Raw genomic sequence first — 24929 nt, 5'->3', positions numbered from 1 at the left:
TGGCAACGATGCAGTACATGTGTTTCCTGTTTTGGTTCCATTCACTCTGTTTGCAGCCAAAGCAACCCAACAAACTTTAATCTTTTTACATTGTTGACTAAAACAACAGAACAACTAAAGCTTATTTTGTAGTGACTCTCTCGCTAATCCCACCGTCGTTGTTTATTTAGCTAATGCTGTTGTTTGGTTGGCCTAGCCATGGCTAGTTGAGCTCCATACCCGGGGGATGAGTGAACCCAGACTCCGTGCAGACTTGGGAAGACAACCGTTACTACAGACGAGACAAGGTGGAGAATGAATATGAACCAGCTCTGGTCTATAGCGTTAGAAGGAGTTCTCCTTAACGCTATGTTACTTTCGAGACGTTTTTGGACAGTAAAGAAAATATTTCACTGGATGCGAAAATGTTTTAGTTGCTCCACTGCGCCCCCTACAGATCTGGATAATGGAATCTTTATATTGGCAAGATCTGTAGGGGCCGCAGTGGAGCAACATTTATTTTTGCCATCCGGTGAAATATTTTATTTTTTGGTCATAAAGTCTAAAGTGTATTCTAGACGTGAGGTGGGGGGGCTCCGAGTGTTCCCACTAAGGAAAGTAGGCTTTCAACATGTTAAAACCGTCTTTGTTTTGGTGAGCAGCGAAAGTGTATTTTTTTTCCCACTACAGACGAGAGGCTGCGTAGCCTGTGCTGCGGGCAACGGATGAATAGTAACATAGCGTTAAGGAGAACTCCTTCTAACGCTATATGGACCAGTCCAGAGCTTCTCCTTGCCAAGCATTTTTAAATCAAAGTCATTATAACCTTGCACCATTGAGCCGTCCCATTCTCTCTTCTACTGACTGATTGTCGTTTTTATCATGTTTTACTTAAGTAAAAGTATCAATACCAAAATGTAGAAATGTACAAGTAAAAGTCCGGAATTCAAAATTTACTTGAGTTAAAGAGCAAAAGTATTGTTGTCAAAATATATTAAAGTACCAAAAGTAAGTAAGTACTCGTTATGCAGAAACTTATCAAATGTCTAAATTAAAATGTATTAAAATCCTTTTATTTTTGGCTGTTTTCAAATAGCCAACGTTGAAATAGGGCTGAATTGGTCATTGTATGTTTTGTAATCTAAATCTACAAAGTAACTAGTTACTAAAGTTTTCAAATAATTGTGGTGGAGTAAGTAGTATTCTGTATTCTCTATTCTGTTCATTAAAGGAATGCAAAAACAAAATGGTTACTATACTGACCATACATTCCTTCCCCTCCTGTTGTACAGGCTGGTCCAGCAAAAAGAAAATGGATAAAATAGTGTTCACGGAGGAGACTCATCCCAACAAGGTCTTAGAGGGCCTAAACAGGCTTCGGCTCCACAATTCATTCTGTGATGTGATTATCTGCTGTGGAGGAAAGGAGTTCCCCTGCCATCGGAATGTACTAGCCTCCTTTAGTCCTTATTTTGAGGTAAATCTAGACCCTCAACGCTCCATGTGAATATTTATTGACCTGGTGTTGAAAACCCAGCCTATATAAGCCTAATTAAAAAGGAAAGATTTAACATATCTTGTGTTTCCTATCATTGTGAGCATTTTTGCAACCTTTCACCTATAATGAGCCCAAAATAGGGATGCCAGGGGTAAAGTTGTTAATGCAATGGCTTTCCTGTGCAACACATGTCATGCTATATCCAGTCAATTAATTGTAACACATTGTAAATAAGAAAGGCCTAAACAATGAACACTGCCGGTCAGCCATTAACCTTTTCAACCTGCACAGACCATGTTTACAACTGGAATGATGGAGTCCAGAGAGCACAGGGTTAACATCAATGAAGTGCAGCCTGAAGAGTTTGCCATGCTGGTGAACTTTTCCTACACATCAACAGTGGAAATCTCCACTGAAAATGTGCAGGTATTTATCATCATAAAACATATTAATCGTCTCCATTTTTGACCCACCTCTATGCTAAAAATAAATAAATAAATAAATAAATATATATATTTATTTTATTGATCTAGGCCCTGCTAACAGCAGCAAACCTGTTAGAAGTTACTGCTGTAAAAGAGGCCTGCTGTCGTTTCCTGGATCTTCGCATCCTGGATGAACAGAACTGTGTAGGGATTCACCTCTTTGCTGAGATCCACTCCTGTAAGAGTCTGGAGCAACACAGCATGGATTACATCCTTGATCACTTCAGTGACGTCTGTCAGCAGGTCAGTGATTGAGGGATCCTTACATTTACCAACTCTTTTGACAAACACAATCAAAGTATCAAACTAATCAATTTCATATATCATAAAACAATATTGATTTTAATGCATATAAAAACAAATGTGAAAGTATCAAATAAACACGTTCACACTATGTTGCAAGGTGAGCTTTGTGGCCCTTGGCGTGGAAATGTTTGGGAACCCCTGAGCTAATCTACTGTGTTTTTTCTGCCACTAGGAAGAGTTCCTGTCTCTCTCTGTGGATAAACTGACAGAGATTCTGGCCAGTGACGATCTCAATGCACCCAAGGAGGAGGTGGTGTTTGAGGCCGCCATGTTGTGGTTAAATAAGTGTCCTAGCCGTAGGCAGAGCGTGGAAAAGGTCAGTCCCTTCTCTGTGTTTCACCTGAAGCTTCAGAAGTCAAATCAATGTGACTGGCTAAGACAAGCTTAAAGGGGATGTGCATTTCAGTTAACTGTTGATGGTTAATCATTAATAAAATCATTAGTGTTAAGAAGAGTGTACAAATCATCCCACAAGGTTCCATTTGGTTCTGTTTATAAACTCACAATGCATTTATTGGGAAAGCATCAGCCTGGCGTGCCCTTGTGGTCCATCACTGCCATTCCATCAACCTAATTCATAATATTCTAACAAAAGATTGCCAGGGCTGCTCTGGCTCAGGAGATAGTGCGACCGTCTTGGAATCGGAAGGTTCCCCAGTTCGATTCCCCAGCTCCTCCTGGCTGGTCCAGGTGTCCTTGAGCAAGACATGTGCCCTGCATGTTTTCTTTCTGCCGTCGTTGTGTGAATGTAATGCACACTGGCAGATACAAAACATACAAAGATAAAAAGCTACACAGCATATTTGTAAGCTTTGTATCTTTTTTTTGTCAGTGTGAACGCAGCATGAAGCTCTTTTTTATGAGATATAAATGCACCATTTACTACTTTGCCTAGAAGGACAATATCACTGAGTGGGAGCAAAAAAACAGTAAGAAAGGGTTGTAGTTTTTATGTCTATAACAATGTTGAGTGTTATGATAATGTCCCTTAATTGCATCATTGTCTGTCGTCGCATGCTGACCAAATCACAACGCTGCATTTTGCAGAGATGTGTTCTTCAAACCTGCTCCTCGTGGACACCTAGTACTGATGGTTTTGTATGTGTTACTGGAAGGTTAATGTAAACCTTTTCTAGCTGTCTAATCAGGGACTAGTTTAGACCTTGAACACCAGGTGGGTTACATTCACTAGTAACCCTGTTAGGATAGAAAACCAACAGTGGAGCTCGAGGACCAGGGGTTGATGAACACTGTAAAGGCGGTTACACACCGGCGAATATACGCAAAATTCGGACTCGTTCCGAATAATTAAAAGACGCTTTTTCGCTTCGCTTTTCCGCTTTTTCGCGCCATGTACGCTTGCATTGACTTTATAAGGTTTTAAAAAAAAGCGTATTATTCGCACGAAAAAATCGCCCCGGTGTGTAAGGACCTTAACACTTCCTATGAAGCCTATGTCTATAATGCATTATAAACATACTTATAATGCATTATAATCGGCTTGCAACACTGTGAAATTATAGTTCTAAACACTCATATATGCACTCATAATGCTTTACAACAATAATTATATCACATAAAACATTTCATAAAGTGAAATAATTTATAAAAATATTAACCACTTAAACCCTCTCGTTTTAGAACACAACTGCACTTTTTATTTCTCTTCTGCAAAACTAGCCGATTTACAAGCTCAACGTGTCCCAACGAGATGTGTTTTTGAGCTTGTTGATTTGCTATCTTTAGTGAATGTTACCGCCCAAATAGGCTTGCTGCTGTTCAAGTGGTTAAAATGGTCATGTTTATTAAATCTGAAGGAATAGGATACAAATGTTTTGCTCATCTTGTCTTGCAGCAGCTGTAGAGATTTGACAGCAATGTTTAATGTTGTTTACGCAACGTCCAGTTGGGCTAGTAAATAATTAGTGTTCTATTTGTTCTTTCAGGTTTTCAAGCTTATCCGTCTGCCTCTCATCAGTCCCTCCTACCTCCATGATGTGATTGAGTCTGTGGATGTGGTGAAGGAATCCCAGGGATGTCAGAGGCTCATCTCTGAGGCCAAGAACCAGCATCTCCTGCCCTCCTGCCACACAGCTCAACCACGTTCATCCACTGGTACCCTGCCTGCCTCACACATGACATCCATGCATGTTGCAACTGATGGTGGAAAGAAACGCATCACTGTTTTTCTAGTTGGGATTACCGAGACAAATGCCTCAAATGTACAACAATACATGGCAATAGAAATTCAGATTCGTTTTTCTTCAGCGTGGCATTTTGGCATTTTTCAAGATGTTTAGTTTGCCATTTCGGCTGCATAATCTTTATTGCATATTTTATTACTGCAGCCTTCTGTCATCCTTTTGATTTTGCAATTCAGGCTTTGATTTAGATTTTTGCATTGTTGTACCTAGTTTTTGTTAACTGTAACTTATTATTGTATACCAGTTTCATTCTCAATTCATTCATTGACAGATAATTTGTGCAATTATAACATTTCACTTGCTCACACTTTAATTTGCTGTGACAACCTGGCCTCATGCACATACCTGATGCTGTGTTTATGTTCTACCCCCTCTTTATGTGAAGTGATACTGATGGTGGGGGGACAGAATGACTATGGCTTTGCGCTTGATGACGTTGACTGCTTTGATCCCCTGACCAAACGATGGAAGACCCTGGAATGTCTGCCCGAATCTGTAATTTCTCTTGGTCTGGTTGTGTTAGGTAAGTAGTAGTACCATCAGAGTTAATCTCACGTAGTCAGGCGATCAGAGATCTCCACCTGGAGATCTGGTGACGTCTAAATTAAATGTAGTGGGTAGAACTGCCTGGAAACATTTAGGAAATGCATTCTAGAACCAATGCTAAGTCTTTAGGTCCTACTGATTTTCAAATCAGTTTGTTAGCGGATTTTTTCCAGTATTTATAAGACTGTTGACTTCTGCGGCCGATGGTGAGGTAGGTATACTATGTCACAACACGCAGGACCTTTCTGGTGAATTTCTGGCTTGATAAGTACACCATCACAATAAGTACAGGCATAAATGAACTTTTTATGAATAGTGCTATGTGGTGACATAATTTTAGGTATCAGTGAAGACCGTTCAAGTTGTTTATGCATAGTATCTTAAATGGCATTAAATGTATCTTGAGCTGAAAATCTTCATCTCTTGAAAATCAAGCTATAACTTGTCTCTTTTCCCACCGTAGGCTCTACAGTGTATATGGCTGGAGCCGAATCCTATGCAGCATTAAGCAGCATCTGGCGTTATGACCCTTCCCACGACTCATGGTTGAAGATGGCATCCATGAACGAGGGACGTAATGGCTTGGGTAATATTTTCAAATTATAGCATTCAATTTTGTTTAGAGTAAGGGCTTATAGGTTGTTGCCTTCTGCATATAACCGATCAGTTCTAACGACCAACGGTTTGTTTTTGTTTCTTTGTTTACTTTTTTTCTTTTTCCCTTGTACAACCCCACATGGTCTATAGGTGTGGTGGCACTGGGTGGATATGTGTATGCAGTGGGTGGCTTTCTGCACAATAAGCCTATGACCTCAGTGGAGCGGTACGACCCCTACACCAACACCTGGCAGCTCATGGAGTGTGTCGGCATGCCAGAATATCCCAGGAGCACTTCTGTGGTCACACTTGATGGACTGATCTACGTTATTGGTATGGAACAGGTTTATGTGTCTGCAGGTTTAGCCTGTTGGGTTTCATGGGGTATGAAAAGCATGATGGTTAACCGAGAATGGCCAAATACTACTGTTATTATTATTGTCTCCGCCAGGCCGGACGGCTGAAGACCTGTTTTCGCCCCTGTTCGTCCGTCCGTCTGTGTGTTTGTCTATGAACAGAAATATCCCGCACGGTTGGATCGATCGGCATGAAACTTTGCACGCACACTCCCCGGCGGCCAAGGAAGAACCTCTGCCCCAAACCTTTCACATTGGCCTGTTATGGCACCACCAGAGGCCAATTTGTTTTCCAAAACAGTTTTGTACATTACTCCTTCAGATTTTGTCCAAATCTTCCCACCAAAATTTGTACACCTTAGCTCTGTAGTCATGTGATCAAGATGTATATCTGTCAGAGTCAGATTCTGACTACTTTTGGGTTTCAAAGTTCACGGGAGGGCCCCGTTTTGCACGAAATGCCACAAGCACCACTTGGTCAATTGGTGGGAAACTGTGCACGCACACTCCCAGTAAGCCAAGAAAGAACCTCCACCAACATTATTTCAAATTGGCCTGTTATAGTGCCACCATAAGGCAGATTTTTGCAAAACATCTTTTGCTACTGCTCCTACAGATTTTGTCCAAACCTCCCCCAAATCTGTACTCATTATCTCTGTAGACATGTGATCAAGACTTGTCTGTCAGATGTCTCTTATTCCAGTCTGATAGGCTATGATTGGCTTCCAAAGTTTGTGTAGGCAACCCGGCCTGGCGGAGACCTGTGCTCCGAAGAGCACACTTTTCTAGTTACATATTCATCCTTCTCACGTTGACAATGAATAATGTTTTGTCATTTTGTCTTCCTGGGGCCTAGGTGGCACTATTTGCCATCGCAAGGTGCACACGTACAACCCCGAAACCTCTGCATGGACAGAAGTTGCTCCTATGCAGGGTGTTTGTTGTGATCCAACTGCCTGCACATACAAAGGAAAGATCTACGCTATAGGTATCATACCTGTTCTTAATGGCTCTCAGTTTCATAATAAACTGATTTCAACTTCACTGTAGTTTTAGCACATAATAGAGCCCACCAACAGTCACTATCCTTTTAATTCCTGATCTATACAGGTGGTCGGCATATTTCGAATAGGGCACCCCTGGACAAGGTTGAATGTTACAACCCCAAGACAAACGAGTGGACCATGTGTGCCTGCATGAAAAAGCCACACTGCCTGCCTTCCGTGGCTGTGGTTAATGGAAAGATCTATGTTCTCGGAGGGGAGACATTGACTGACTAGTAAGAAGCTGCTGCTCCATGAGAAAAGGTGGCTGCTTTTTCCACACCAGACGTTTCTCTCATATCTGTTGTTCTCTCTTCTTATAGTGCTGAACGTACCATTGAGCGGTATTGTGAGCAGACGGACACATGGGAAATTGTCGGTGCAATGCCCACTAGTCGCCACCATGTCGACTGTGTGGCTCTCAGGATGCGGAAGGATGCTTTTTCACAGGTTAGCTGACATTGGTACACAGTAAGATCCTGCGTAGTAATTTAAATCTTAGAGTGTACAAATATACTGTATGTGGACACAAGGAATGGTGGACTGTAATTAATATAGTTTTATGTATTTGTCCCCCTAAAGGTTGCAGATGACCGATGAACACACCAGCAGACAGACGGGCACTGCTAACTAAGCCCCTCCTACCTCAGTGATGGCCATGCTCAGACCACGCCCCTTATACTCACACAGCCTTGCTGTTGTTGTCTTTTTTTTGGTTATATATGTCCGCTGATGGACCATCCAAAAATAAATACTGCCATGTTTTTTGTTTTGTTATTTTGTCAAACATATTGTTACATATTATACTGAGCGTATTTTCCTACATTTATAACGTGTTCTAGTCTATGTATGACAGTTTGTACTGCGCTATGAAGCCCAGCCCTTTTTGTTTTACACACAGGTCCTGGCTGGTATCTAAATTTGTTACTTAAATAATAAAACTATTAAACGCTGATTAAAGATGTCTTTATTTTCTGATAAGATGTATGTATATGTATATGTATATGTTATATAAAAATTCAAATAATATATGCAGGTCATTGTTTGAATACTTTATGAACAGTTAATGAAAAAGTACAGAGGTACAGTTATACAATAATGCTAAAAAGATTACACTATAAGCCCTAAGGGCTTGTTTACATTGTGGTCCGATTCATTCAATTTCATCCAACTCAATAAAAACTCCATTAACTACATTTTACAATGTAGCTTGGGGTCCCAGGGATTAATATACAGTGTGTTTGTGTATAAATAGTATAAATAAATAATCAAATGGGCTTTATTGGCATGAGTAGAACATACATTTACATTGCCAAAGCAATATGAAACAAAACAAAAATCAACAGCAAGAAATGTATGTGCAATTCGAAGGGAATAAAGAGAAATGTAAAGAGCTGTCTCTTTGCAACTTAGAAAATTAGCTTTACTAAACCATACAAATTGATCATTTGCTGCTAGAAGTATATTTAATGTAAGCAAGGATAACTTGGTATAAAAAAAAACGGTTGAGACAAATAGCAGTTTTTCAAATTAATGTATTCAAAGGTTGTTAGAACCATAGATATATACAGTGGTGGAATGTAACTAAGTACATGTACTCAAGTACTGTATTTAAGTACAATTTTGAGGTTTTTGTACTTTACTTGAGTATTTCCAATTTCCTTTTACTTCTACTCCACTACATCTCAGAGGCAAATATTGTACTTTTAGTCCACTACAATTATTTGAAAACTTTACCAGTTACTTTGCAGATATAAATGATGACTTTATAAAACATACATTAACCACTTTAGCCCTGTTTTATACCTCGGCTATTTGAAAATAGCAGATCTACAAGCTCACAACGCGTCGTGATGCGACGCGTTGTGAGCTTGTTAGCCTCGATCTCCAGGCTTTTATTGCTTATGAGCTTGTAGATCTGCTATTTTCAAACATTTTTGTACTTTTACTTTTGGTACTTTAAGTACATTTTTATACCAATACTTTTGTACTTTTACTCAAGTAAATTTTGAATTCTGGACTTTTACTTGTAACAGAGTACTTCTACATTGCAGTATTGATACTTTTACTTAAGTAATTATTTGAGTACTTTTCCCAACACTTAAAAGAACTGCTGCTGGACACGTCTGGCTTTCGTTGACAACGTGCTGACGTCACGGTAAGCATGTTTCCTGTTTAGGTTTGTTCCGTTCATTCACTGCTGCAGCCAAAGCAACGCAGCAGACTAGTCTTTTACATTGTTGACTCGAAGTCACTAAAAACAACAGAACCACTAAATATTCCCCTGTCTCCTTTTTGTAGAGACTATCGCTAATCCCACCGTCCGTTTATTTAGCTAAACTGTTGGTTCTAACTTCTTCTAAACGACTAAAGTATCAGTGATTAGCCATTAGCTTAGCGGCTGCTTGTTGAAAAAGTTGTGTAAAGTATGTTTACTCAAGTACTGTACTTAAGTACAATTTTGAGGAACTTTTACCTCACTGGAGTATTTCCAATTTTCTGTACGTTTACTTCTACTCCACTACATCTCAGAGGCAAATGTTATATACAAAACATACATTAGCAACTTCAGCCCTATTTAAATAGGCGATATACAAGCTCACAACGCGATGCGAGGCATTGTGAGCTTGTAGAAGTGCTATTTTAATACTTAGACATTTGATAACTTTTGAAATGGGACATTCTGCATAACGAGTACTTTTACTTGTGGTACTTTAAAGTACATTTTGATACCAATACTTTTACTCATATATATATATATATATATATATATATATATATATATATATATATATATATATATATATATATATAGTACATTTTGAATTCCAGAGTATTTCTACATTGCAGTAATGCCACTTTTACATGAGTAAAACATTAGTAGCCTACTTCTTCCACCACTGATAACTAAGGGCCATATTGTGAACATAAGTGTACATGTCACCGTCCATAGATAGATGTATCGTTTTATAACAACAGCTTTGCTGGGTCTGCTGCTGCTTGCCATGCGTTTTACTTTTAACATTTTAGTAAAAAGTTTAAATCAATGTCATTTATATAGGATTGCACATGTTTTTATGTTTTAAAAAGGGACATCCATCAATTTTCAGCACTCCTTCATGCTCAAGATTACTTTACTAACAGCACCCTCTAGCGGCTGTATGGCATGCAGCAGCCCCAGAAGTGCTACTTCTCAAAGTGCCCAGATAGTTCACCTTTATCCATGTGGACCTTATTGTTCTTGGGCAAAACATATATGTATTTTTAGTTTAGTTCTCAGTCTGCTCTCTGCTCTGGGTTGGATTTCACTAACTCTGCTGTCAGCTTTGTGGTATTAAAGAGAATAAAGACATAATCTTGTGTATGTCCTCTATGTGTAGAGCAAAGACAGTGTTCTGGCAAGCGCCATAGTTACTTCACATGCAAATACTGTCTTATACGGTAACGTGATTGTGTCTATGACCATGTGATGCTGTTATACTCTCTCTCCATGATTATTCTGTTAATTAAAAGAAACAGCCGTTACTATCTGACCATGTATTCCTTCCTCTCCTGTTGTACAGACTGGTCCAGCAAAAAGAACATGAATAAAATAGTGTTCAAGGGGGAGACTCATCCCAAAAAGGTCTTAGAGGGCCTAAACAGGCTTCGGCTCAACAATTCATTCTGTGATGTGATTATATGCTGTGGAAGACAGGAGTTCCCCTGCCATCGGAATGTACTAGCCTCTTTAAGTCCTTATTTTGAGGTAAATGCAAATTCTCAACTTTACCATTTAAGATGTATTAAAAAAAGGTATTAAAAAAGGAGAACATTTAAACTTCTTATGATACAAAAAAAACACAAGGTCACAATGTGTTGTGAGTTTGCTGATCTACTACTGTAGCGGTTACCACCATAAAAGGTTACATCAAAACCCCTACAAGGGTCACTGTAATAAAATTACAGCAACCTACCTGGTTCAACACATAAATAACCACAGTTAAACAATATATTTCATTTCAACCCCAGAACACCGTAATGAAATACTCCACACACCAAAGTCTTAGTTCAAGGTTTGTATTCACTTCAAATTCAGTTCAGTCACAGTTAACCCACAGTTCAGTCCCACACACATAAATCCACTCCAGGGCTTGCAAACACCCTCTTCACAAACACCGTTGCAATGACCAAAAACTCGGATCGAATAATGTTATTTCATTTTTGGAACAATTCACCTACAATGAGGAGACAAAAATAGGGATGCCCGGGTAAAGGTTTTTAATGCAATGGCTTGTCAATTAGGCCAACCATTCACTTTTTCAACCTGCACAGGCTATGTTTACAACTGGAATGATGGAGTCCAGAGAGGAAAGGGTTAACATCAATGAAGTGGAGGCTGAAGAGTTTGGCTCACTGGTGAACTATGCCTACACGTCAACGGTGGACATCTCCACAGCAAATGTGCAGGTATTTATCATCATAAGTTGTATAAACCTTATTCATTGTCTCCATTTTTACCTGCCTCTGTGCTTAAAAGAACATATTGTTAATTTGGTCTAGGCCCTGCTAGCAGCAGCAAACCTGTTTAATGTTGCTGATGTAAAAGAGGCCTGCAGTCGTTTCCTGGGGCATTACATCATGGATGAACAGAACTGTGTAGGGATTCACCTCTTTGCTGAGACCCACTCCTGTAAGAGTCTGGAGCAACACAGCATGGATTACATCCTTGATCACTTCAGTGATGTCTGTCAGCAGGTCAGTGATTGAGGGATCCTTACATTTAGCAACTTGTTTGACTGTTGAAAGAATTAATCAAAGTATCAAACTAATCAATTCCATATATTATTTAAAATAAAGATTGATTTTAATACATATACAAACAATGTGAAAGTATCAGATAAACAAAGTCACACTATGTTGCAAGGTGAGCTTTGTGACCCTTGGTGTGGAAATGTTTGGGAACCCCTGAGCTAATCTACTGTGTTTTTTCTGCCACTAGGAAGAGTTCTTGTCAGTCTCTGTGGATAAACTGAGAGAGATTCTGGCCAGTGACGATCTCAATGCACCCAAGGAGGAGGTGGTGTTTGAGGCTGCCATGTTGTGGTTAAATAAGTGCCCTACCCGTAGGCAGAGTTTGGAAAAGGTCAGTCCCTTCTCTGTGTTTCACCTGAAGTGAAAGAAGAAGTCAAAGCAATGTAGCCTCGGAAACCCATGCCTTTTTGTGACTGGTTAAGACAAGTTTAATGGGAAGCTATCATGATGTGCATTTCATTTAACTGTTGATGGTTGATCATAATAACATCATTATTATTAAGTACAAATGATCCCAAAAGGGTCTATTTAGTTCTACTTATACACTCATGATGTATTTCTCAGGCAGAAGCATCAGCCAGGTGGGACCATGGTCCATGACTGCCATTACATCAACCTGATTCATAATATTCTGAAGTCACAATTGCCAAGATTGCCTGGGCTGCTCTGGCTCAGGAGATAGATAGTGCGACCGTCTTGGAATCGGAAGGTTCCCAGTTCGATCCCCGGCTCCTCCTGGCTGGTCGAGGTGTCCTTGAGCAAGACATGGATCCCCACCCCTACCTGCACCAGATGAGCAGGACGGTGCCCTGCATGTTTTTTTTCTTTGTGAATGTAATGAACGCTGTAAAGCTCTTTTAGAGAAATGTGTTATATAAATTTGACCATTTACTATTTTTATTATTTTGCCTTAAACTGCCTAGAAGGGCAATGTCACCACCACTGAGTGGCAGCAAAACAACAGGAAGAAAGTTTTTATGTATATAATAATTATGATAATGTCCCTTAATTGCATTTTTGTCTGTTGTCAGTCACACACTGACCAAATCACAACGCTGCATTTGGCAGAGATGTGTTCTTCAAACCTGCTCCTCGTGGACACCTAGTACTGATGGTTTTGTATGTGATACTGAGGTTAATGTATATGCTACGTTCACACTCCCAGAACCCCCCCCCCCCCCATTCATTCGCTAACGAGCTCATTTAAACGGCCTCTGTTCTCTGTTCATTCTACGTGCTTAGCTGTCAGCGCCGGTTGTCAGATGTCAGTGTCAAAATGATTAATATTGCAGTAAATGGTGTCTAAAAGTGTCACTAGTAACCCTGTTAGGATAGAAAACCAACAGGGGAGCTCGAGGACTAGGTGTTGATGAACACTCTGTAACACTTCCTATGAAGCCTACTGTATGTCTACAGTATAATGCATTATAATATGCTTGCAACACAATAATTATAGTTATAAACACTCATAAATACCAGAATGCTTTAATTATAACACACACAAAAATGTATAATGTGAATGAATTTATACAAAATATTAACTACTCAAACCCTCTCGTCTTACTAGGTTTGGTTGCCAGACAGGAAATGGTGGACAGTCTCGCGATACTTTGGCCGTTCAGAAACATACTTTGTGCTCTTTAGATACCTCTATAGAATTATACAGTGTATTCATCGAAAAGCAACACAGCAGAAAACAATGTGTGATATGTCTTTTATTTTCCTGAGCCGAGTATTTTATAAAGGTCTCAATCGTTCAGAAAATCTGAAATAGTATTTGTTCATAAGCTGTCCAGCTCTCATAGACTCCAATGTTATTTCACCGAACTTCCGGTGTGAGTCTGCCACCCAGTGCGACGAATCTGCCGGCTGGAATTGCATGATAGAGAAAATGACGTCGGCTTCCCTTCCTTAAAAAGAGATTCCTTGCCTCTACTCCCCTACCTGACCACGCCCACAGTGGGCAGTAATATGGCAGTAAAATAAAAAAAGTTGTCTCGCAAAAGGCCTCCTGGTGGCGCTATAATAGGACAATGTTAAAAGGGTGGCATTTGTTCCTCAGCATAGTGCGAATGTAATGCAGGTGGTAATGTGCGTGCAAAGTTTCACCGCAATCGGACTTGATCACATGACTATAGAGATCATGTGTACCGATTTGTGTGAAATTTGGATAAAATCTGAAGGAGTAATATCAAAAGATTTGTTTTACATAAGTCGGCCTCCTGGTGGTGTTATAAAAGGCAGATGTGAAAAATGCAGGGTACAGGTTTTTCCTTGGTCTCTAGGGAGTATGCATACAAAGTTTTGCGCGGATTGGTGAAGTTATAGGTAAAAACACAAATCGGCCTGGCTGATTTGAACATTTTCAAGTGGCATTTCTTCCTCTGCCTAGTGCAAAATTTGACGAATATCGCATGTTCTGTTCATTATTTGAGGCATTTCGTTCAAAACAGAGCACTCCTGGAAACTTTGGAAGCCAATCTTAGCTAATCAGAATGGAATATGACAAATTTGAAAGACCCTTTTGGTTAATGACTATAGAGATACTGTGTTTGGACAAAATCTGTAAGAGCAATATAAAAAATCGACCTCCTGGTGGCGCTATAACAGGCCGATCTAAAAAATTCAGGTCAGAGGTCTGGCATCCAGGGAGTGTGCGTGCACAGTTCTCTGCGAGCGACCCAACGGTGCCGGAGAATAGCTGGTCGCAGACAGACGGACACACACACACGGACACACACACATACACACACGGACGGACGGACAGGGTGCAAAACATAGTCTGTGCCACGCCTTTGGCCTGGCGGAGACGACAATTAGTGTTCTATTTTTTCTTTCAGGTTCTCGAGCCTATCCGTCTGCCTCTCATCAGTCCTTCCTACTTCCATGATGTGATTGAGTCTGTGGATGTGGTGAAAGAATCCCAGGGATGTCAGAGGCTCATCTCTGAGGCCAAGAACCAGCATCTCCTGCCCTCCTGCCACACAGCTCAACCACGTTCATCCACTGGTACCCTGCCTGCCTCACACATAGATGCATGCTGCAACTGATGGTGGAGAAAAATATATCGCATGTTTTTTTTAGTTGGGATTGCCGAAACAAATGTCTCGAGTGTACAAAAATACATCTTTGGTGTGGCATTTTAGTTTGCTATTTGAGCTGCATCATTATTGCATTTATTTTAATTATTACTGCATACTTCTCATCATTTGATTTTACAATTCACTTTGATTTAGATTTTTGCATTTTTATACGTAGTTTTTGTTTTCTGAAACGTTCTCATTTCTACCCCCTCTGTATGTGAAGTGATACTGATGGTGGGGGGACAGAGTGACAATGGCGCTCATCTTGACGACATTAACTGCTTTGATCCCCTGACTAAACGATGGAAGACCCTGGAATGTCTGCCCGAATTTGTATTTCCTGATGCTCTGGTTGAGTTAGGTAAGTACTGTAGTGCCATCAGAGTTAATCTCATGTCAGGCGATGGAGATCTGGTGACATCTAAATCCAATGTAGTGGGTAGAATTACGTGAAATGCATTCTAGAACCAAGTCTTTAGGAGGTCTTACTGATTTTCAAATCAGTAGGCATAATTTGTTAGTGGACGTTTTTTCAGTTTTTACAAGACTGTTGACTTCTGCAGCCGATGGTGAGGTAGGTATGTTATGTCACAACCAGTGTTGGGTAACATTACTTTTAAAAATAACTTGTTACGTTACATGATTACCTTCTGAGAAAAGCTACCGACGATTAAAACCCACCTGCGAGGAAGTTTGGTAAACATAAAATCAAGCCTGCCCTACCGTAGTGTTGTTGAGCTGTGCTTGGCTTCACTAATTAGTGTGGTTGCCCGAATGGGCAACCAGACTATAGTACTCTACCGACTTTATTCTTTCTAGATAAACTTTTTTCTTATTCGCTATTTCTCCCACAGTTTATTTTTCCCAATTTCGTGCCATATGTCATAATGACCGGCTTCACCGGGAATAGACTGCTTGTACTTTGCTAAGAGATTGGTTGCATAGTTTTATTGATATTGATTTATTAGTGCATTAAATTTCCCCATCCACTTGAAAGGAAAAAACTCAAATTCAAGTATTTTTTTCTCAGAAACCGTTAGAGTTAGTTACCAGATTTGGAGGGGAGGTTCATAGTTTATTGCCAAATTATTGAAACAAATTTTACACCATTCGGCCTCATGGTGGCGCTATAACAGCCCACTTTACCTTTTGGCCTATAACTTCTGAACCGTAGGTCGTAATGGATTCCTTGGGTCATGACGCAACTCCCCATATAGGCCACGCCCATTTGCGTCTGGATAGATTTTCCGCCATTTAGAATTTTCTTCAAAACACTTTTAGCTCCTCCTCCCACATATTTTGTCCAGATTTCACAAAAATCGGTACAGATGATCTCTGGACCCATGCGATAAACATCTCCAAGCGGAATTTTGATAGTCCATACCGTTCGTCCGTAAAAGGCTTCCAAAGTTAGCGGGAGGGGCCTGTTTTACAAAAAAGGCCAAAACTCAAGAACGAAACGTCCGGTCAATCCCAAATTTGAATCACATGTCGAGGGTGGTTTACTCAACAAATCCCCAAAAGCATTTCCACTTTGATCCATAGGGGGCGCCACAAATGCTCAAAATGTAACCATTTGATGCAAAAAAAATATTTTGGGGGGGATCTCAGGAGTGATCTCAGGAGTGACGTGACAATGTAATTGGCGCAGCCTCTGACGGCATTCCTCCCGGCGTATTCCTCGAGTCCCGGCGGCCGCGACCCACGACTCGCGTCGGCGCAACCACACTTTGCAATTGCCCTGAATTGCGACGCGTCTAGTTTGTATTGACGTTCTCCTCCTTTCACCAGTAAATCAAAAAATAGTGTGAATATTCCACGATCGTACTAAAGGGCAACCTCTCTGTCTTCTCTCTATCTCTGCCATGTCACACTTGTGCAACAAATTAATGAGAGAGGGAGAGACCGAGAGGGAGATACAAGTAATAGCAATAACAATAGTAAACTAGACGCGTCGCAATTCAGGGCAATTGCAAAGTGTGGTTGCGCCGACGCCGGTCGCGGCCGCCGGGACTCGAGGAATACGCCTGGGGGACACGGTGGCGCAGTCGGTAGCACTGTCGCCTCACAGCTAGAAGGTCCTGGTTTCGATTCCCGCAGGGGACGCTGTGGACGCTGGGGGCGTGTTCTCTCCTCCGCGTCATCAGTGCCCATACCCTAGTTGGGGTTGGCGAAAGGGCCTTTCTGTGTGGAGTTTGCATGTTCTCCCCGTGTCTCCTAGGGTAGATACCCTCACAAAAACATGCAGTAATCCTGGTCACTATACTGCCTCCCCCTGGCCAGCCGGGAATCCTGATGGAGGGGAAGGGAACTGGTTGGAATAACGTGTTCCTTCCACGCGCTACGTCCAACCAGGGAAACTCCCCTGTCAGGTGACAAGAAGGTCAGTTGGCTCTCATGCATTGAAGGAGGCATGAGCTCGGCCCTGGCCTCCCTAGGTTGGTAGAGGGAAGGTAGTGCCCAGGATTACATAGACAATTGGCACTGGGTGTAAAAAATAGGGTTTCAAAATCGTGGGATAAAAATTTAAAAGAGGAATACGCCTGGAGGAATACCGTCGGAGGCCGCACGATTCGAATTCGGTGCCGATCGGATCCCGCGTTCGTGACGCGTGCCGTTTTGATTTTAGGAAATAGGCCCCTCCCACTAAAGACACAGGCCCCTCCCACAAATGTAGCGGGCCAATGACATCGTCATGTCACTCCTGAGATCACTTGCTTTTCTTTTTGAGAGAACTGATCCCTCCAAAAATGTTTTTGTGTCAAACGGTTACATTTTGCAAATTTGTGGTGCCCCCTATGGGTCAAAGTGGAAATGCTTTAGGGGATTAGTTGAGTAAACCACCCTCGACATGTGATTCAAATTTGGGATTGACTGGACGTTTCGTTCGCGTTTTGTGGCATTTTTTGTAAAACAGGCCCCTCCCGCTAACTTTGGAATCCAATTGCGGCCGAACGGTATGGACTATCGAAATTCCGCTTGGGTATGTTTATCGCATGGGTCCATAGATCATGTGTACCGATTTCTTTTTTTAAAGTGGGCTGTTATAGCGCCACCATGAGGCCGAATGGTGTAATATTTGTTTCAATAATTTGGTTTTTGGTTATATGGTTTTTGCATCAAAAGGTTAAATTTTGAGCATTTGTGGCGCCCCCTATGGATCAAAGTGGAATTTGTTGAGTAAACCACAATTGACATGTGATTTAAATTTGGGATTGACTGGACGTTTTGTTCGTGATTTGTGGGCTTTTTTGTAAAACGGGCCCCTCCATCTAACTTTGGAAGCCATTTACGGACGAACGGTATGGACTATCAAAATTCTGTTTCGCTCCAGATTATTGCATGGGTCCAGAGATCATGTGTACCGTTTTTTGTGAAATTTGGAGAAAATATGTGGGAGGAGGAGGAGCTAAAAGTGTGTTTTGAAGAAAATTCAAAATGGCGGAAAATGTTTCTGCTTTAGGGGATTTGTTGAGTAAACCACCCTCGACATGTGATTTAAATGTGGGATTGACCGGCCTATATGGGGAGTTGCGTCATGACCCAAGGAATCTAGGGAAAAGGAAGTTTTGATTATACGACCTACGGTTCAAGAGTTATAGGCCAAAACGTAAAGTCGTCTGTTATAGCGCCACCATGTGGCTGACTGGTGTGATTCTTTTTTAAATAATTTTGCAATAAACTATGAACCTCCCCTCCAAATCTGGTAACTCTAGCTCTTACGGTTTTTGAGACAAAAATACTTGAATTTGAGTTTTTTCACTTTTCCATTAAAATGGATGGGGACATTTAATGCACTAATAAATCAATATCAATAAAACTATGGAACCAATCTCTTAGCAAAGTACAAGCAGTCTATTCCCGATGAAGCCGGTCAATTTGACATATGGCACAAAATTGGGAAAAATAAACTGTGGGAGAAATAGCAAGTAATCCCAAATTTGGGATTGACTGGACCTTTCGTTCGCGTTTTGTGGCATTTTTTGTAAAACAGGCCCCTCCCGCTAACTTTGGAATCCAATTGCGGCCGAACGGTATGGACTATCGAAATTCCGCTTGGGTATGTTTATCGCATGGGTCCATAGATCATGTGTACCGATTTCTTTTTTTAAAGTGGGCTGTTATAGCGCCACCATGAGGCCGAATGGTGTAATATTTGTTTCAATAATTTGGTTTTTGGTTATATGGTTTTTGCATCAAAAGGTTAAATTTTGAGCATTTGTGGCGCCCCCTATGGATCAAAGTGGAATTTGTTGAGTAAACCACAATTGACATGTGATTTAAATTTGGGATTGACTGGACGTTTTGTTCGTGATTTGTGGGCTTTTTTGTAAAACGGGCCCCTCCATCTAACTTTGGAAGCCATTTACGGACGAACGGTATGGACTATCAAAATTCTGTTTCGCTCCAGATTATTGCATGGGTCCAGAGATCATGTGTACCGTTTTTTGTGAAATTTGGAGAAAATATGTGGGAGGAGGAGGAGCTAAAAGTGTGTTTTGAAGAAAATTCAAAATGGCGGAAAATGTTTCTGCTTTAGGGGATTTGTTGAGTAAACCACCCTCGACATGTGATTTAAATGTGGGATTGACCGGCCTATATGGGGAGTTGCGTCATGACCCAAGGAATCTAGGGAAAAGGAAGTTTTGATTATACGACCTACGGTTCAAGAGTTATAGGCCAAAACGTAAAGTCGTCTGTTATAGCGCCACCATGTGGCTGACTGGTGTGATTCTTTTTTAAATAATTTTGCAATAAACTATGAACCTCCCCTCCAAATCTGGTAACTCTAGCTCTTACGGTTTTTGAGACAAAAATACTTGAATTTGAGTTTTTTCACTTTTCCATTAAAATGGATGGGGACATTTAATGCACTAATAAATCAATATCAATAAAACTATGGAACCAATCTCTTAGCAAAGTACAAGCAGTCTATTCCCGATGAAGCCGGTCAATTTGACATATGGCACAAAATTGGGAAAAATAAACTGTGGGAGAAATAGCAAGTAAGAAAAAAGTTTATCTAGAAAGTGGAATAATAACTAGACGCGTCGCAATTCAGGGCAATTGCAGAGTGTGGTTGCGCCGACGCGGGTCGCTGCCGCCGGGACTCGAGGAATACGCTGGGAGGAATACTGTCGGAGGCTGCGCCAATTACATTGTCACGCAACTCCTGAGATCACTTGCGTTTCATTTTGAGAGGATTGGTCCCCCCAACATATGGTTTTTGCATCAAAAGGTTACATTTTGAGCATTTGTGGCGCCCCCTATGGATCAAAGTGGAATTTGTTGAGTAAACCACAATTGACATGTGATTTAAATTTGGGATTGACTGGACGTTTTGTTCGTGATTTGTGGGCTTTTTTGTAAAACGGGCCCCTCCATCTAACTTTGGAAGCCATTTACGGACGAACGGTATGGACTATCAAAATTCTGTTTCGCTCCAGATTATTGCATGGGTCCAGAGATCATGTGTACCGGTTTTTGTGAAATTTGGAGAAAATATGTGGGAGGAGGAGCTAAAAGTGTGTTTTGAAGAAAATTCAAAATGGCAGAAAATGTTTCTGCTTTAGGGGATTTGTTGAGTAAACCACCCTCGACATGTGATTTAAATGTGGGATTGACCGGCCTATATGGGGAGTTGCGTCATGACCCAAGGAATCTAGGGGAAAAAAGATTTTTATTCTAGGACCTACGCTTCAAAAGTTATAGGCCAAAAACGTAAAGTGGACTGTTATAGCGCCACCATGAGGCCAAATGGTGTGATTATTTTTAAAATAATTTCGGACTAAATCATGAACCTCCCCTTCAAATCTGGTATCTCTAGCTCTTACGGTTTCTGAGAAAAAAATACTTGAAATCTAGTTTTTTCATTTTCACATTTTCCATTAAAGTGGATGGGGAAATGTAATTCACTAATAAATTAATATCAATTAAACTATGCAACCAATCTCTCTCGCAAAATACAAGCGCACGATTCCCGGTCAAGCCGGTCATTTTGACGTATGGCACGACATTGGGGGATAAAAACTGTGGGAGGAGATGCGGTTTGAAGTTTTTCAGTTTATCTATAACAATAGTCTGGTTGCCCTGTTAGGGCAACCACACTAATAAAGTGGGACTGTGGCGCCCCCTATGGATCAAAGTGGAAATGCTTTAGGGGATTCGTTGAGTAAACCACCCTCGACATGTGATTTAAATGTGGGATTGACCGGACGTTTCGTTCGTGATTTTTGGCATTCTTTGTAAAACGGGCCCCTCCCACTAACTTTGGAAGCCAATTACGGACGAACGGTAAGGACTATCAAAATGCCGTTTGGATATATTTATCGCATGGGTCCAGAGATCACGTGTACCGATTTGTGAGATTTGGACAAAATTTGAAGGAAAAGGAGCAATAAGTGTGTTTTCAAGAAAATTCAAAATGGCGGAAAATATATCCCAACGCAAATGGGCGTGGCCTATATGGGGAGCTGCGTCATGACCCAAGGAATCTAAGGAAAATAATATTTTTATTCTATGACCTACGGTTCAAGAGTTATAGGCCAAAAACGTAAAGTGGACTGTTATAGCGCCACCATGAGGCCAAATGGTGTGATTATTTTTAAAATAATTTCGGACTAAATTATGAACCTCCCCTTCAAATCTGGTATCTCTAGCTCTTACGGTTTCTGAGAAAAAAATACTTGAAATCTAGTTTTTTCATTTTCACATTTTCCATTAAAGTGGAAGGGGAAATGTAATTCACTAATAAATTAATATCAATTAAACTATGCAACCAATCTCTCTCGCAAAATACAAGCGCACGATTCCCGGTCAAGCCGAGTCGCGGGTCGCTGCCGCCAGGACTCGAGGAATACGCTGGGAGGAATACCGTCGGAGGCTGTGCCAATTACATTGTCAAGTCACTCCTGAGATCACTTGCGTTTCATGTTGAGAGGATTGATCCCCCCAAAATAAGTTTTTTGCATCAAACGGTTACATTTTGTGCCTATGGATCAAAGTGGAAATGCTTTTGGGAATTTGTTGAGTAAACCACCCTTGACATGTGATTCAAATTTGGGATTGACTGGACGTTTCGTTCGTGAGTTTTGGCCTTTTTTGTATAACGGGCCCCTCCCGTTAACTTTGGAAGCCATTTACGGACGAACGGTATGGACTATCAAAATTCCGCTTGGAGATGTTTATCGCATGGGTCCAGAGATCATGTGTACCGATTACCGAAATTTGGACAAAATATGTGGGAGGAGGAGCTAAAAGTGTGTTTTGAAGAAATTCAAAATGGCGGAAAATATATTCTGACGCAAATGGGCGGGGAGTTGCGTCATGACCCAAGGAATCCAGGGTTTTTTTCATTTTACGACCTACGGTTCAAAAGTTATAGGCAAAAAGGTAAAGTGGGCTGTTATAGCGCCACCATGAGGCCGAATGGTGTAATATTTGTTTCAATAATTTGGCAATAAACTATGAACCTCCCCTCCAAATCTGGTAACTAACTCTAACGGTTTCAGTTTTTTTTGTAGAAAAAAATACTTGAATTTGAGTTTTTTCACTTTTCCATTAAAGTGGATGGGGAAATGTAATGCACTAATAAAAAATTCTGTAGGTTTTTATTCAAAATGGCGGAAAATATATCCCGACGCAAATGGGCAACCACACTAATAAAGTCGGTAGAGTACTATAGTCTGGTTGCCCTGTTAGGGCAACCACACTAATTAATAGCGTAAGATAGTATATAATATAGTATAAAAATAACGTTAGTGTATATAGTGGTATAGTATAAGAATGTTAAGATAGTATACAGTATCGTGGTATAGTATAATATAGTAACAGTCCACAGTCGTGCTCCATGGAGAGACCCGGTCCGCAGTCACACTCTTGATCTGCAGCTGGGGGTCTGTAATAACAGTCCATGGAACTGCGAAGTGGGAGACGCACACAAAAAAAACTCCAGGGAGCGGGTCCCTGGATGTTGAGTTAGTGGCAGGCCTTACTGGAGTTCGTACAGTGTTAATTACAATTTCACTGATGGGACATGAATCCACACAACCAAAGGGACAATCAAGCTATAACATGTCTCTTTTCCCACCATAGGCTCTTCTACAGTGTATATGGCTGGATGCAAATATCCAGCCAAGCATACAAGCAGCATATGGCGTTATGACCCTTCCCATGACTCATGGGTGAAAATGGCGTCCATGAAGGAGTCACGTGATGAATTTGGTGGGAATGTCAAATTATACATTACATTTTTTTTTGATTTTTTTCTTCTGCATATAACCAATCAGTTCTAGTGATCAAGGTTTGTTTTTGTTTTCTCTTTTATTTTCGTTTTTCCTTGTACAACCTCATGGTCCATATAGGCTTTGCGGCAATGGGTGGATATGTGTATGCAGTGGGTGGCTTTCTGGATAGTACACCTGTGACCTCAGTGGAGCGTTACGACCCCTACACCGACACATGGCAGCTCATGGAGTCTGTCGGCATGCCAGAATATCACAATAAGGCTTCTGTGGTCACACTTGATGGACTGATCTACGTTATTGGTATGGAACAGGTTTATGTGTCTGCAGGTTCAGCCTGCTGGGTTTCATAGGGTTTATTTTAATGTATGTAAAGCATGATGGTTAACCAAAAATGTCCAAATACTTAGTTATTATTATTGTCTCCGCCAGGCCGGGTGGCTGAAGGCTGGAAACTATGTTTTCGCCCCTGTTCGTCCGTCCGTGTGTTTGTCTGTGAACAGAAATCTCCGGAACTGTTGGCCCGCTCGGCATGAAACTTTGCACGCACACTCCCAGAGGACCTGGGAAGAACCTCTGCCCCAAACCTTTCACATCGGCCTGTCATGGCACCAGCAGAGGCCAATTTGTTTTCCAAAACATTTTTGGATACTACTCCTACAGATTTTGTCCAAACCTCACCCAAATCTGTACTCATTATCTCTGTAGACATGTAAGGATAAGGATAAGGATAATTCCTTTTAACAGGTCGTTCATGAAAGTCCTTGCGGTCTTGTTTCCAATGAGAACCTGTGAGCAATTGGGGTTAAGAGTCTTGCTCAGGGACAAATTTCATATCATCGGCGCATATGCTGGGATAGCCTGGAATCGAACCTGGGGCAACCAGGGCCTCTGGTTCCCTAGGCGGGCTCACTAACCACTCAGCTATGGCCGCCTCTTAATGTAATTAAGACTTGTCTGTCAGATTTCTCATATTCCAGTCTGATTGGCTATGATTGGCTTCCAAAGTTTGTGTAGGCAACCCGGCCTGGCGGAGACCTGTGCTCCGAAGAGCACACTTTTCTAGTTATATATTCATCCTACTTGCGTTGACAATGAATAATGTTTTGTCATGTGTCTTCCTGGGGCCTAGGTGGCACTATTTGCCATAGCAAGGTGCACACGTACAACCCTGAAACCTCTTTATGGACAGAAGTTGCTCCTATACCTGTAGGTTCAACCGGTTGTGCTCCAAATGCCTGCACACTCAAAGGAAAGATCTACGCTATAGGTATCATACCTGTTCTTAATGGCTCTCAGTTTAATAATGAACTGATTTCAACTTCACTGTTTTAGAACATATTAGAGCCCACTAACAGTCACTATCCTTTTCATTCCTGTTTTTTATAGGTGGTTTAGAAGATGATGGTCCACCCCTGGACAGGGTTGAGTGTTACAGCCCCAAGACAAACCAGTGGACAATGTGTGCCCGCATGAAAAAGTCACGCGACCTGTCTTCCGTGGCTGTGGTTAATGGACAGATCTATGTCCTCGGAGGGTTTACTGGGGTGTCTGCAAAGTAAGAGTAAGAAGCTGCTGCTCCATGAAAAAGGTGGCTGCGTTTTCCACACCAGACATTTCTCTCATATCTGTTGTTATCTCTTCTTATAGCCCTCAGGAACGTACCATTGAGCGGTATTGTGAGCAGACGGACACATGGGAAATTGTAGGGGAGATGCCCCCGGCCCCTACCCGCCACGATTTCGAATGTGTGGCTGTCAGGATGCGGAAGGATGCTCTTGCACAGGCTAGCTGA

At 41.2% G+C, this 24929-nt stretch overlaps 3 protein-coding genes across 3 annotated transcripts in view; all 3 read left to right on the top strand.

The window, feature by feature from the left end:
• The window catches only part of LOC308098732 (kelch-like protein 24), a 39437-nt gene that overhangs the window by 13852 nt on the left and 656 nt on the right, over positions 1-24929 (top strand). The window lies entirely within an intron of this gene.
• LOC308105048 (kelch-like protein 24) lies at positions 66-24929 on the top strand (the record flags this gene model as incomplete). Its single annotated transcript, XM_080455682.1, has 11 exons — positions 66-287; positions 1272-1456; positions 11329-11463; positions 11557-11751; positions 11996-12139; positions 14649-14817; positions 15115-15252; positions 23255-23464; positions 24267-24404; positions 24524-24692; positions 24785-24929. The coding sequence occupies exons 1-11, from the start codon at positions 227-229 to the stop codon at positions 24927-24929; spliced, it is 1689 nt and encodes a 562-aa protein (XP_080311808.1). The 5' UTR covers positions 66-226.
• Positions 1790-7940, top strand: LOC308105059 (kelch-like protein 24; the record flags this gene model as incomplete). Its single annotated transcript, XM_080455693.1, has 11 exons — positions 1790-1903; positions 2011-2205; positions 2441-2584; positions 4215-4383; positions 4858-4995; positions 5482-5604; positions 5766-5948; positions 6828-6959; positions 7082-7250; positions 7338-7464; positions 7597-7940. 11 exons carry the CDS (start codon positions 1790-1792, stop codon positions 7612-7614), a joined length of 1512 nt encoding a protein of 503 aa, XP_080311819.1. The 3' UTR covers positions 7615-7940.

Source organism: Gymnoscopelus braueri, assembly GCF_963280865.1.
Source record: "Gymnoscopelus braueri genome assembly, chromosome: 2".
NCBI classification, from domain to species: domain Eukaryota; kingdom Metazoa; phylum Chordata; class Actinopteri; order Myctophiformes; family Myctophidae; genus Gymnoscopelus; species Gymnoscopelus braueri.
This window is presented reverse-complemented; position numbering and strand designations above follow the sequence as displayed.